Consider the following 13,460-nt stretch of genomic DNA (forward strand, 5'->3'; position numbering starts at 1 on the left):
CCACAGGGAGGATGCAAACTGCACTTTCCTCCTGCTCGCTCTGCTTTCGTGAGAGGCTCCCAAATACAGAGTGAATATTAAACAGGCCTGTCATGTGGCCTCTCCTGCTTAAGGGGGATTTTAAGATTTAGGATTCTCGCACTCAGCAGCAGACGTGAGGTGTACAATTATTTCAGTGCCAAGTTGACACATTCCATCTCGTGGACAGATTATTTATTGCTGCCATCCTGAAGTCATCATCAACATCCTCAAATCTTTTTGTGAGCTTGCAACATCCACAAGTGCACTGCAGTGTAGACAGTAAAAATGACGTACTTTGTGTAGAGTATATGTCACCTACAAACTCATGACTATACTCCATCTACTGCAGTATAATCACACAACTGACCCTCTCCGTCAAACCAAACTTGCTACAACATTATTGTTACTCCATGTTGCCCTAAAGCTATGGGTCAACTTTGTATTTTTTTCAGTCTCTCGGGGATAAGGTGCAGACAGGGGCTGGTAAGGTGATCCAAGGACAGGGTTTGACACTGCCTTAGGCTGCGCCTCTCTGTAGCCACTCCAGTGGAGGCTACACCACAGCACAGTAAACGCTGCAATAAAAAAAATCTTCTAATCCTCTGAAAATATGCCTCTGCACAAACACTTATAAACTTGCTTTTTAACTGTCTGCTTACTAGTTTGTATATGTGGGTAGCTACCGACTGTGATCAATGAGACTATTTACAATCTATCAAGAGTCCCTAGAGAAAGCTGGTTGATGTATGTTTTTAATGATCTAATTTTGTTGAATAGATGTTTCATAAATGTCTAAATGGCTGTAGATGTCTAGGCTAAAATTAGGTAACATGGCGTTTAAGGGTGAAAATATTATATTATCTTAGCCTATGCTTTCTGTCAAAAATGAAGCATTCATGTCTATTTATACGTGTTTTGGAATAATGTTTTTACTGCTTGGTGTAAAAGTGATTTATTTTTGAAAGTTAAAGCAACATTATGTAGTACTTTTATGTTAAAATAACAGCTTCAAAATCATATTGATGGTACATTGACCACAAGAATAGTGTAATGCTTTATGGCACCACATCACAAAAAACTCTTAAGTGAGCAAGCTATAAGAGGAAGTAAAAAGTATATAATGTACAATGTAAGTTCTTTGGAAGAAGCTAGCTGAGTATTGTCAGTATGGAGATCATGGCAGAAGCTGTGAAGAGACAGAAGAAGATGTTGTTGGAGGAAGTGAGTAAGAGAAAAAGAGAGAGTGACTGAGCAAAGGACTGGACAAGAGTAAATATCAGACTGACTTTCACTCGTTGGTGTGAGCTATAAGAGCTGAAAGGATGCAGGACAGACGCCAGTTTGGCCTTTTTTCTGTTGGACTAGCTGGTAATAACTTATTAGCTGGCTTGCTGTGTCTTGTGTTGTTGTTGCACTTGCTTGATGATTGGTTGTGTAAGCAAAGTTGTCGACTCGAGTGAAATCAGCCAGAGGTTTAACGGACAGTTTTTTCACAGAGGTTCAGCAGATGTTAGCACACTTACTAGATAACGCACTCGTAGCTTACTAGTGCTCTTGCATCGTTTACTGTCTATCTTTTACTGGCTAGCTTGCCACCCAAGTTTCAAGTAACATTATGCTGCTGGTGGTGGCGAGCGGGCTCTATGGACAAAACGTTAGCTAATGGCAGAGGTGAAGAGACCAAAGAGGACATTGACAAAGGAAGCTAAGAAGAGAAAGAGAGAGACCAAGCAAGAGGCTCCTGGACATTTTTCGCTCCACTTGGTTTTCAACTTCTGAGGGAAATGTTTGGTTCTTTAGCTATTAAATGCACTATGTTGACCATTTCATTGTAAACTTTGTCTGTTGTTGTTTGGTGCTGGACAGTGAGCTTATCAGAGCTTTTTTGCTTACAAAAAACAGCTGCCTGCCGTGTCTTTAAACAACATTAATGAGAGCAGTGAGAGTTAACCAAAACAGTGAAGTTGTGGGCCAGAAACCCAAAACAATGAGATGAAAGATGCTATAAAGCTCCGTAGAGCTGAGGTCATTGACCCATTGTTAATACAAAAACACTGATTAGAGCGGCTTTAAAGCACAGATGCCACAGTGAATACATGTCTATTAATCAGAGGCTGTAGCGGAGTTAGACAAAATGTTATCAAGGAAGAACAACTACATATCTAACTCTAAATTTGTAACAATGTCCACCAGAAGGATGAGAACATTAATATGCATTGAGTTGCACTTCTTGGTTGGTCAGCCAATAAATTACACAATAAGGGACAATTAAAGGACAATGTGTGTTTATTTATTGAGGTGATTTAGTCAGTATTCAGCAAATCTGGCAACCCAGGACTTTTATCCATTTACTCAGTCTATTGGTAAAAGCCATGAGGAAAGACCCAGACCAGCCACGTTGATTTTGTCATGTTTCATTATGAGACATAAAATAATTTGTAAGACAAATCTTTTGTTTAGTTCATTAGGTTACCATTTTGAAACTGTCAAGTAAAAGGAGGACAGTATGAGCAGGGTTGGGAGTATTACTTTAAAAATATAATCCAGTACAATTACTAATTACTTATTTAAAATGTAACCAGTAAAATAATCCAAGTACCACAAAATAAAAGTAATGTAATCTAATGACTTTTAGTTACTTTTGGATTATTTCAATGCCAAATAGGCAAATGAAGACAGTATCAATGATGCGTTTTCTGCTCAGTGTATTTTTAGAGAAACATAGAATAACAAAATCTCCCATTCCCAAAATACATGTTTAAATGTTTTTATATGATATGCTTTGCACTATGTCACCACTATGGCAGTATCTGGCCCATCAATGACAAAAAACGTTGTTTTGTAGGTATTCTTGATGATATTTAAGTTTGTCATTTGGAAAACCATTTTAAATTTTGGATTATTCATTCTGCACTTGTATTAATTTAGCATCCAATTAAAAGATTTCTCAATATGAAGCTGGTGAAGCATTGTGTTTCTAGGACCGGGCCCCACTGATTAGGCTGCTGTATAAAGCTGATTTTGGTAAAACTGGATCATATTTGAGGAGAAATATTAGAAACATGGAGTAGGCTAAATATTAGAATGTTATTAGCTCAGTTAGGTGGAGCTCGAAGCCCCGGGGAGTGTTAGCGTTTACCATAGACTATAAAGGTGTTTAAGTTACACAGGGTGCGGTGCCTGATTGGGAACCGGAGCCGGGCGAGCAGGCAACGAAACCTCGCTCAGCAGCTTCCCAGTGAACACAGCATCAAGTGCCAAACCAATATCTGTTACCTATCAGATTCTGTGACTAAACCCAAACGACATGTTTTCCTAAGCATTACCGATTACTTTTGGTGCCTAAACCTAACCAAACTGCAACCGCTTCACAGCGTCAACAAAGCCTCTGGCGCTTAACTTCCCATTTGGGTCGCAGAATTTGATAGTTCACACATTTTGGTGTCACACAACCGGTCCTGCTGCTATGTTCACTCACTGAGCTGGAACCAGTCCTCATGAGTCTGCATAACGGGGTGGGGACATCAACACACACTCGGTGTTACTGGCGACTGTAAACACCAATCAGTCTGCGACACGTCCCTCCCGAGCCTCGTGTTTTTACAGAAACACGTAGGTACCATAGGAAAAAAAATTATTCGGAGGTAAATAGCACAGCGCTTTCTGTTTCATGGAAACTTTATGCTTAAAGTAACCCCTAGGAGTAATCCCCAATTTTTCAAAATGTACCTGTGATCTGATTGCATCATTATTTTCTGTACTGTAACGGAATACAGTTTGTATCCTCATTACTTAACGCCGTGAAATCCGTTACTCCCCAGCCCTGAGTATGAGTAAGGGAAACCCACTGATGCTGTGGGATTGTTGCTTTTAGGTGCGGATTTCTCTATACCTACATGCTTGCCTCAGACAGATCTATACTGTATGCATTAAATCTTGTGATCCTACAGAGAGATGTGCTGCAGTCAGCACTCCTGTAGTCACAGGACTGCCTGTGTTGGCTAATAAACTGGAGAAATGCCTGATCAGATTTATTTACTAAGCACAAATAAGGAGAGGCAGACTGATGGAAAGAGTGGAATAGTGAGTGGATGAGAAATGGTGATACAGAAGTCACTAACGGTACAATCAGGCAATCAGAACTACAGGTTTTGTTCACTATGTGTAATTTTTTAAATAGTCCGTTACCCAATTACAAGAGATCAACAAGTGCTCTAGTTTCTGTTAAATGGATGGAGCTGTTTGTACCTTTTGCTTTAATTACTTTCTCACTCACGCTAAAATTAAAACATTAAGAGATACAGAACATCAGTCCACACTCCATTTTACCATTTTGGTCTTACTGAATGAAACAAACTATAACTGCTTCAAACATTCTTGACAGTATAATGTGCAATGTACACATAATATAATAATTAGGTTGCTCTATGAAGGGGTGCAAATGACCATTATTTTCAAATAATTTTGGAATTAAATGATTAATCATTCTGTCTGAAAATGCCCATTATAGCCTGGACAATGTTGGATTTTTGAGACAGATACTGATATTTGAGAGTTGGCTGTCATTTGTATAATAAACAGAGATGGGGACTCGAGTTAGAGACTCTGACTCAAGTCCGACTTAGGTTGCACACACAGTGACTTCAGCCTCGACTTGGGACTCGTCCTCAAAAGACTTCCGACTTTACTTGGACTCGAGGTGCGGGACTCGTGAACAATGTTTATTTTTGGGAAATGTCTGATGAGCTTGCTGTTTTGGGGGTTGACTTATAGTAGTTAATAAGCTGTCATTAATTGCATTGCACATTAAATGGTTGTCTTCTGTAAGTGAAAAACAGGTTACAGATACAGAATTCCTTATAGCTATGCAGTTTTATAAGCAGCCTGGATTGAACGCAGCAGGTGACACAACATTCATTATAACCACAAGACACTTGAGACTTGACTTGAACTCTAGCTCGAAGACTTGTGAGCATCTCCGATCGGCAATAAGCTAATATCGGCTGTATATTGGCACGGCCTTTCACATCTTCAAATTTCTCACAAATGAGAAAACAGAACCAGCAAACATTTAGTATTTTTATTAAATAAATGACTTCAATGATGTATTGATTATCAAAATATTTTTAATAGACTTCTGTTGCAACAGACCAATTGATTAAATGTTTTTAGCATGAAGGGGGACTATAATTTGATTTTGAAAGGCACCTTGCTGTAGTTATGGTATAAGAGCAGAGACAGAGTTTGCAGGTGATCCAAGTAAAAATAAGTAAATGTCAGGGTGACTCAGCTGAAGGCAGACCAACTGTCACATGGTCTTTTGTCTACTTTACAGTCTATTTGAAAAGTTCATAGCTTCAAATGTCATTTAATCGAGTGGCATCCATTTCAAAACCTCATTTTAAGTATAATAGTGCTGTCAGACTGGGGTAGTTCTATTAAAGATATTTTCCACCTGGGAAGGAGATGTCATTCAGACAGAAAGAGATAAGGGAAATATCATCTCCGTCAATGATGCCTTCCTTAAAGTGGAGCAGCATGACTTGCAATCAGTCCTCAACCAATCTAACATCTTCATCCATCTCCCCGTGCCCTAGTGGAGCGCGGTTGGGAGGGAAGAAACCCCTCAGATGATGTGAGTGGAAAGACAGAGTCTACAAGGTTTTACGCATCTGCAGTGTCGAGCTGATCCACACTGTCAGCATCCTCAAAGCGACAAAATGCTACACACCTGCGCTCCTGCACTGCAGTCAAGGCGGATCATTAGACGAACAACTTCAATAATATAAATACAGATCCAATGTTGAAACACAACATAAATCATGACCTTTCTTGTCTACAAATACAAAAGAACACAAACAAAAAAATAACACAAAAACAACACAATTCCAGCTGTGTTGATGCCAAGGAACAGATACAATTCATCAATTTCACTGTGCGCCAACACGTCCTCTGTAAACACCCTTTACCCTTGGTTTCCTTAGAGATTGATTCTGTTTATTTTTATAATACAGTTTTCTGCCCTGTCCAAATTTGCCACATGGAGAAAAATATGATAATTTTAATGCTCCCCCAGAGTCCAGGGGGCATCAGGAAAAATCAATAGTCCCATCCTCGGAGCTGCTGAGAGGAGACCGCTCAGCACAGCACCAACCATTAGTGGAAATGTATGATCATATCTGATCTGGGTGAGTGTGTGTGTGGGTATATGAGTGAATAAAAGTGAATAACCAAAGAAGTGGTGTACATCCAAACTGTTCCTGATGTTGTGTACACCATAAGAGCAGAAATACGAAAAATTTATTCTTGTCACGACCAAAAAACTTTATCACTCAGGACTGCTTTTTCAGCTAACAAGCACAATAGCTGACCTTGGATGGAAATTACTGAAATTCTTCCAATATACAGTGAAAAAGGGGATGAAATCAGTTCCTGCGCTCAAGGTTATGAAAGCCAAAGTGGGGGTAGCGTGATGTGCTTCTTCATTGGAGAACCTTGAAACTTACCACCAAAGTAAACGTAATATAAAACAAGGTAGAGAAACAGACAACTCTCCAACTCCAACAGTGCCAGACAAACATTGCTGTACTGGATTGGCTTCACACAGTAGATGCAAATAGACAACCATAAACACAGCGGGCTCGCGCCACACAAATGGGATCCCTTCAATTAGGCTCCATTACAGTAGAAATATTCATCATCCTCGGTGTTGTTATCAGCAAGCCTGCAGGGGGTGGTTGTAGCGGAAGTGAGCTTCGTGTTACCTAGGAAGAGTTGACTGTGAAGTGGGATGGGGGGGTTGGGTATTACCATAATCATGCTGGCAGCCTCTGCAACGCACCAAGGTCACCCTGCCTCCTCAGCGCTCAGTTCAGCTCAGCACAAGAGGAGTAAATCAGAAACACAGGACCAGACCCTTCAGTGCTATACTTAATACCAGGGTATGTACACATAAAGCAGTCTGCAGCAAAGTTTGGCTAAAAAGTATGAAACCTGACCTTGTACTCTGACAATGTTGCACCTACACAGACACATAGGCTTTCATAGTAAGAGCAAGCAAGAAATAATTCAGCTGGCAATAGCAACAAAAAAGCCTCCTGCTCTCTACAAACCTTCCCCGATTCACCTCGAGCCAATCAAATCAGCACGTTGATAAATGTCTCTACGCCAGCAAAGTGAGTCAGAGCCAAGGTCAGAGAGTCAAAGACCAAGTCACAATCCCCTCTGGCACTGACCGTTATTTATCCAGCCCTCTGTTCTCTGATGCCTACCCTCTTCTGTTGTTTTTCTAACTCTCCATCACTCCCTCATTAGCTGAGTTAAGTTGCTGATGCTTCTGATGTCCTATGAAGGTGTGGCCGCGTCATCAGTTTATCAAACTTAACTTTGCTCCAAGCAAAAACTCCCATTTTCCCCAAAAATCCCACAACCGTCTGCACCACATCAAATCGACTTTTAGAAAAGTATTAAGTAGTGCGTTCCATCAAATACAGTACGGAGATTTTCAGTTTAAGAGGAGCGAGTCGTCCGCTGAGAAAGACCTTGACTTGCAGTTAAAGGCTCTGGAAAAAGGCAGAAAGTGGATCTTGAGTCAAGATTCTTTTTAAATCAAACTACTCTTTCATGAAGGACATTTTCACACTAGACTCATGATGTATATTAAAAAAACTTTTATATATTAAAATTTTGAACTGTAATTCCTGCAGTAATCTAACATTAAAGTAGTAAAGCATCATTTTTACTTGTTTTTTTAATTACTCACTTGAATTTATTGATTTTAATCTTGTAGATTCAATCCCAAAGCTGTATTTGTAGGATTTTGGGATTTCCATAGAAATAGAATTGCAGTTTGTGTGCCTCGACCAAACATCCGCAAAATATATGATGGACAAAGTCATTCTTGGCCACGCACCAAGGCCCTCCATTCACTGGCAGCAGATGTAATCATATTTACCCTGCCATAATACTGTGTGTGATCAGTTATATAACAGGAAGGTGGAAATGGTAGTGTAACACATGGAAAAAATAAGCCCGAAGACCTCCAGTCACTTAGAGACTGAGGGTTTTATTAGTGTGAAAAAATGCAGAAACAATCATCAAGTTAAATTAGGGCCGAACAACACAACATTAATCAACCGCTAAAGGATTAAACATTACATGTAACTTGGCATGTGATGACAACATCAACTAGCTTGCAACAATGAGGTTATACTGACATGCAGTAATTTATCACATTTCCATTACAATTTCCCAACAGGCCACAAACAACATCAAGCCAATTCCTCCCTCTTGACTGTGGACACCAATAAGCAGTGCTTTCTAACACAGGCCAGTTTATTACAGTAAACAGTACCGTAAAGTGGACTTTGGACGAAGCCGTCTCCCTTGGCTATGAGCTGGTGTGGTGTGAAATTATTGTTAATGAAAATAATCATTAGTTACAACTTTAATTAGCAGCACCAAAGTGAATTTAAAGTTCCAGAAGAATTCATTATGCATAATGGCCCTGTCAGTGTGTTGTTATTATTATATTACGGGGTCATTATTATCAATATATTAATATGTTGCTGGGGTGCCAGTTGGCCAAGTCAGTGCCAGACAACTTCAATACTCAAAGTCTTGTCAGATCCAACAAAGGGTACTCACACACTTTAATGTTGTTGTTTGTTGAGGTGAATGTCATTGTCGGTTGAGGTGAACTAATTATTATACTGTTGTGTTGTTTAATCTATAATAATGCATCATATTTTTTAAGGCTGAATATATGTTTTGTATGTAAAATTAATCTGAAAAGTAACTAGTAGCTATAGCTGTAAAAATGCAGTGAATGCAGTGAAGTAAAAAGTACAATATTTCCAACTGAAAATGTAGCGTGTATGTATAAAGTAGCATAAACATGGAAATAATAAAGAAAAACACAAGTATGTCAAAACTGTGCTAAAGCACAGCACATGTATTTTCCACAACTTGGACAGACAGCTACAAAACCAGCCACAACTTCAAAATCTAAGTTGAAAGAATCTATGAAGAATAATTAGGCACGTAGCCAGGTGTGAGATCTTCTTATTTTTGAGTTTTTGTCTGTTACTGCATTTTTATTGTATTTTTTATTGCACTTATGTGTGTATTTGTTTTATAGAAGCCACCTGGGGACAAGCATTGCAAATTAAATGCTGTGATTTGTGGCATTATTCTGCTCAGTGAATATTCTATGTGTATGTCTCTGTCTCCATTAAAATAAACCAGAATAAATCACTAAACCAAAGCAAATCCAATTAGATTTTTTTTCTGCAAGAGCAAACAAAAAACTGAGAGCACATGACACACACAGACACTTCTGATTTCTCTAAATGAGGGTCTGAAACACGTTTCTTTTATGCGTGATTACAGCTTTTTCTTTACAACTAAATGTGAAACCATGAGCTTCAAATTCAAAGTGAATGTATCACTCCAGGTCTTTTTTTTGGGTCACATTGAAGACTGCAGAATCGACTTATATATACTGTACATATAGTACATCAGTACATGCTGATCTGAGTTGAGAGCGTCACATGTTGAGACAGCAGACTCATGCTTGTTGTTATGAGAGGCTGCTGGAAGTTAACTCAAATGTAGAGAAGGGTCCAACTGCAGTCCTCCTGATGCCCCAGCTCTATGAACCAATGGGGTTTGAGGATGAGTAGTAGGTGTCCGTCCACAAAATCTGTTTCTGAACACATTTTAAGTGAGAAATAAGCAATCCAGTTGCTGAATCATTTATACTATAACGGTCAGAGGGGCCTGAGGAGAGAGGTCTGAGGTGCTGCAGTTGGACCCTTTTGCAGATGTAAGGTGCTAGAGGAGGTAGACACCCTGAGGTTCACACAGAGCTATGAGGAGAAACATGGTGTTCTGGCAATTGTCGATGTCCAGAAGCACACGAAGACGCTGACGGAGCTGTTGGCCCGGGGGAAGGAGACCCAGAAGAGAAAGAAGGGGAAACAAAGACAGAAGATTAAATAAATCCCTGCTGCTTGTTTTTATTGTGGAGCCGGGCTAAAATGTTGAACATGACTCAACATTTGACATTCATCTTGTCAAAATAGTCGGAAATTCTTACTGCTTGTATTTCGAAACATGAAATTCAAGTGGAGCTTCAGAGCCATGAAGGATTAGTGAGTGGATGCAAAGTGAGCAAGAACAACGACTAGGGTCCAAAAAGCACTTGGAGAAAATAATTACAGATTTGTTCCTTTTGTCAGCACACATCCAAGGACAAAATGTCATACTTTATTTTCAGAGTGTGCACTACAGTAATTGAGTCAAAATCAGGCCATATCCACGGTTTACAGATGAATAACACACCAACCTTGTACTTTGTTAGACACATTTATCTTTTCTTTTAAATTGAAATATGTGTTATTTAGAAGATAATGACTGTATTCATGCATGTGAGATATGTTTATCTGTGAGAACAGTTTTAGACTTTCACAGTATCTGCTGCACATTTAAAAACAAAAAATCTTTTTGGCTTTGAAAGCAAGCCCTGCAGTGCAGAAATTCTTGCAGTGTGTTAAGACGCACACACATAAAGGCACAATACCTGCAGCACGTTGCTCCATAAACACACCCACTGAGTGCAACTATAACCTGAAAGCTCCGCCGCAGCACAAAAATAACAAGCAACATGCGTGGAAGAGCTGATAGCAACAGCCGACATGATTGAACTCACGAATTAGAATGAGACTGCATGAATATAAACATGAGACAGCCATGGGAAACAAAATGGGGAAGGGGGATCAAGAATTTCACTGAGTAATCTAAAGTGCTGGGCAATTTCTAACATCCACAAGCAAGGTTTAAAAAGACTGAAGGAAAACTAGTAAAATACAAAGTGTGAGGCAGTGAAACCACATGTAGTAACAAAGTCTACACACACACACACACACACACACACAGTAAGTAGATTAGTGAAAGAAAGAATGGATGGGTGGAGAAGAAGAAATGGGTCCTATATTTCACATGTCAATATAGACATACACATGATGTACACATCATCTACCTATCTGTCTGTCATATGTACAGATTACAAATTGTGGCAATGACAAATTTGCATTTTAATCCAGTTTAAAGGATTCCAAATTTGTTATGTTGACATCAAAAATCTTAATTCTCTCCATGTAACAAAGGCATCCTCAACACCAATGTGACTCACTAAACCAAACGACAGAGTCTGAGTGTCTTTTGAAAACCTCCTGCTATGCCCAAAGCCCCGGTGGTGGCACAGCTCCAATTTCAACTCCATCAACAGGAATCAGATGGTTAAATTACTGTACTGCGAAGAGCCGTTCATCATCTTGTGACCATGAGACAGCTCAGCTCTTCATCACTGTTCAGGAGGAATTCAGCTGGTTCCTTCCTTTTTTTTCCTCATCAGAGCTGAAACTCAAAGTCTACTGAGTGTTGACTCAAATATGTAGTTTATACTGATTATTTTGTGTCAGATATATGTTGTTAAATGCAGCCAAATTCAGATTTACTTCCAGACAGTTACATACAACTTTACAACTTTTCAAATTTAATTTTCAATCACTAAGATGTAACTCGAGCATATAAATTCTAATGAATACGGTTGAATCGTCTCCAGGCTCTGGGGTACAAATATCACCATCTCCTCGCTGCTTTCTCCTCCTTTTTGATTCAGGCTGCAGCTTAAATCTCCAAACAGCATCTCAAACTGCACTTAGGCTAATTCCCCAGAGAGAAAGCCTGCATCACCCTCCCACTTTTCCTCCTCTAAGTTCTGTGCTCGTTTGCTTGCTCTTTCCCTCTCTCTGTCATCATTGCTAAAATAAATCAAAGGTACAATAATTCATGAGTGTTAAGAGTGTGTTTGCACGCGAGTGTTTGTGTATAGGGGAGTGAGGGTTTGATTTTTACAGAGCACGAGGAGTTTTGAGCAGATTTAACTCCCTTTTACAGAGGACGGAAAGAAAAAATGAAACATTTTTAGTCACACAGAAAAGAAAGCCTAAAAACCAAGTTACTGAAAATGAATTGATATAACTCAATTTGAATCAGGCTATTGCTCCCAAATAATGATTAGCAAGATATTTTACGAGATCCAAGAAAGAAATTGTTCCGAGTGAAGATGAAAGGGAAAAAAGATTTAGCAGCAGTTGACATGAATTTTGGAAATATCTATTAACAGCAAAGAACTGCAGTGAGAAACCACATCCAGCAATCAGTGTGGATTTAAAAATGTCCAATCTCCAAACTGGCTCAGAGGAGGATGAAAGTTAATGAGGTTTCTCGTCAACAAAGAGTGGAGTGCTGCAGCCCGACCTCTGGGCACCGTGAGTCACTCCGCTGCATTTGGTTTGGTGATTTCTTTCAAAGGCCTGGGCCACCAGCTGGGTCGTGTTTATCAAAAACTATCAAACGGGCCGCTTATGGATGTCGGCTTGAGGACAAGATGCTAACACACTCAGTCTCACTGGAGGTGCGTGTGATGCTGAAAGCAACTGTTGGTTTCTATACAGCAAGTATTTATTTTGTTTTGTTCAAAAGTAGAGCCGTCATGTTACCAAAATTCACAGCAGCATTATCATTTCAAATTATTTCCGGTTTGATATACTTTCAAAATGTAATGTAAAAAGGTTTATGTGTAGTTACTCTAATTGTCGCGTGACACGTTATTAAAAATATACAGTAAAAAATGAAAATAAACAAATCTTGCAGCACTGCAGCACTTGAGGAACCCCTGGTTTACATGATAATATGCTTATTTTAAAAGACACTCACCAGCCAGCACTCCTGCCATGTAAAGCAGACTTATTCGTAAAATGCCATGGACCATCTCCAAAGGAACGCCAATCATCAGCTGCAGTAAAGCATTGAACCCCAGCTGCTCCAAACTAAGGAGAGAGCAGAGAAACAGATCATGATTCAGATGACAGCATATGATCTTTGTTCCTCCTTCTGTGCATCATCTGCTACAACAAACCAGAGTTTAACTGAACCGGTCCTGCATAAATCAACCTGGGGGTAAGTGGAGCTTCGTGAACGTACCCAACGTGCATGAACATGTAGCTGAAGAAGCGCCACACTTGTGCACGGTGGCCAGGATGGTAGACCAGGGGGCTCTTCATGAAGTCAGGCTGATAGGTCTGCAGTACCCACTTGTTTAGCATGATGCCATAGCACATGAACACGATAATCTGCAACAGTCACAGAAATGACACCAAACTGTCAGTTCTTGCTGACATACCCATTTCGAGCTCTCTCCACAGACTGCTGGTATAAAGGTGGAAATTGCCCTGCAAAACAAAACCCATTATGCTTTATGAAAGACACACGACATTGTCTTTACATTCTGTATTCCTCAGCTGACGCTTATTAGACTTGTGGAGACAATTACTGCCCGCAGAACCCCCCCCCCCCCCCGCCCCCCCCCCCCC

At 39.8% G+C, this 13,460-nt stretch overlaps 1 protein-coding gene across 5 annotated transcripts in view; it reads right to left on the minus strand.

Annotated features, from left to right (window-relative positions):
- rhbdl1 (rhomboid, veinlet-like 1 (Drosophila)) overlaps nt 1-13,460 on the minus strand; it is a 66,521-nt gene that overhangs the window by 9,886 nt on the left and 43,175 nt on the right. For all 5 annotated transcript variants that reach the window (XM_046068502.1, XM_046068501.1, XM_046068500.1 and 2 more), the window contains 2 exons: nt 13,072-13,220; nt 12,805-12,917 (listed from right to left, as the gene is read on the minus strand). In XM_046068502.1, the coding sequence (XP_045924458.1) occupies nt 12,805-12,917; nt 13,072-13,220 (262 nt within the window). The remainder of the gene's footprint in view (nt 1-12,804; nt 12,918-13,071; nt 13,221-13,460) is intronic.

The sequence above is a fragment of the Micropterus dolomieu genome, linkage group LG14, assembly GCF_021292245.1.
Source record: "Micropterus dolomieu isolate WLL.071019.BEF.003 ecotype Adirondacks linkage group LG14, ASM2129224v1, whole genome shotgun sequence".
NCBI lineage: Eukaryota > Metazoa > Chordata > Actinopteri > Centrarchiformes > Centrarchidae > Micropterus > Micropterus dolomieu.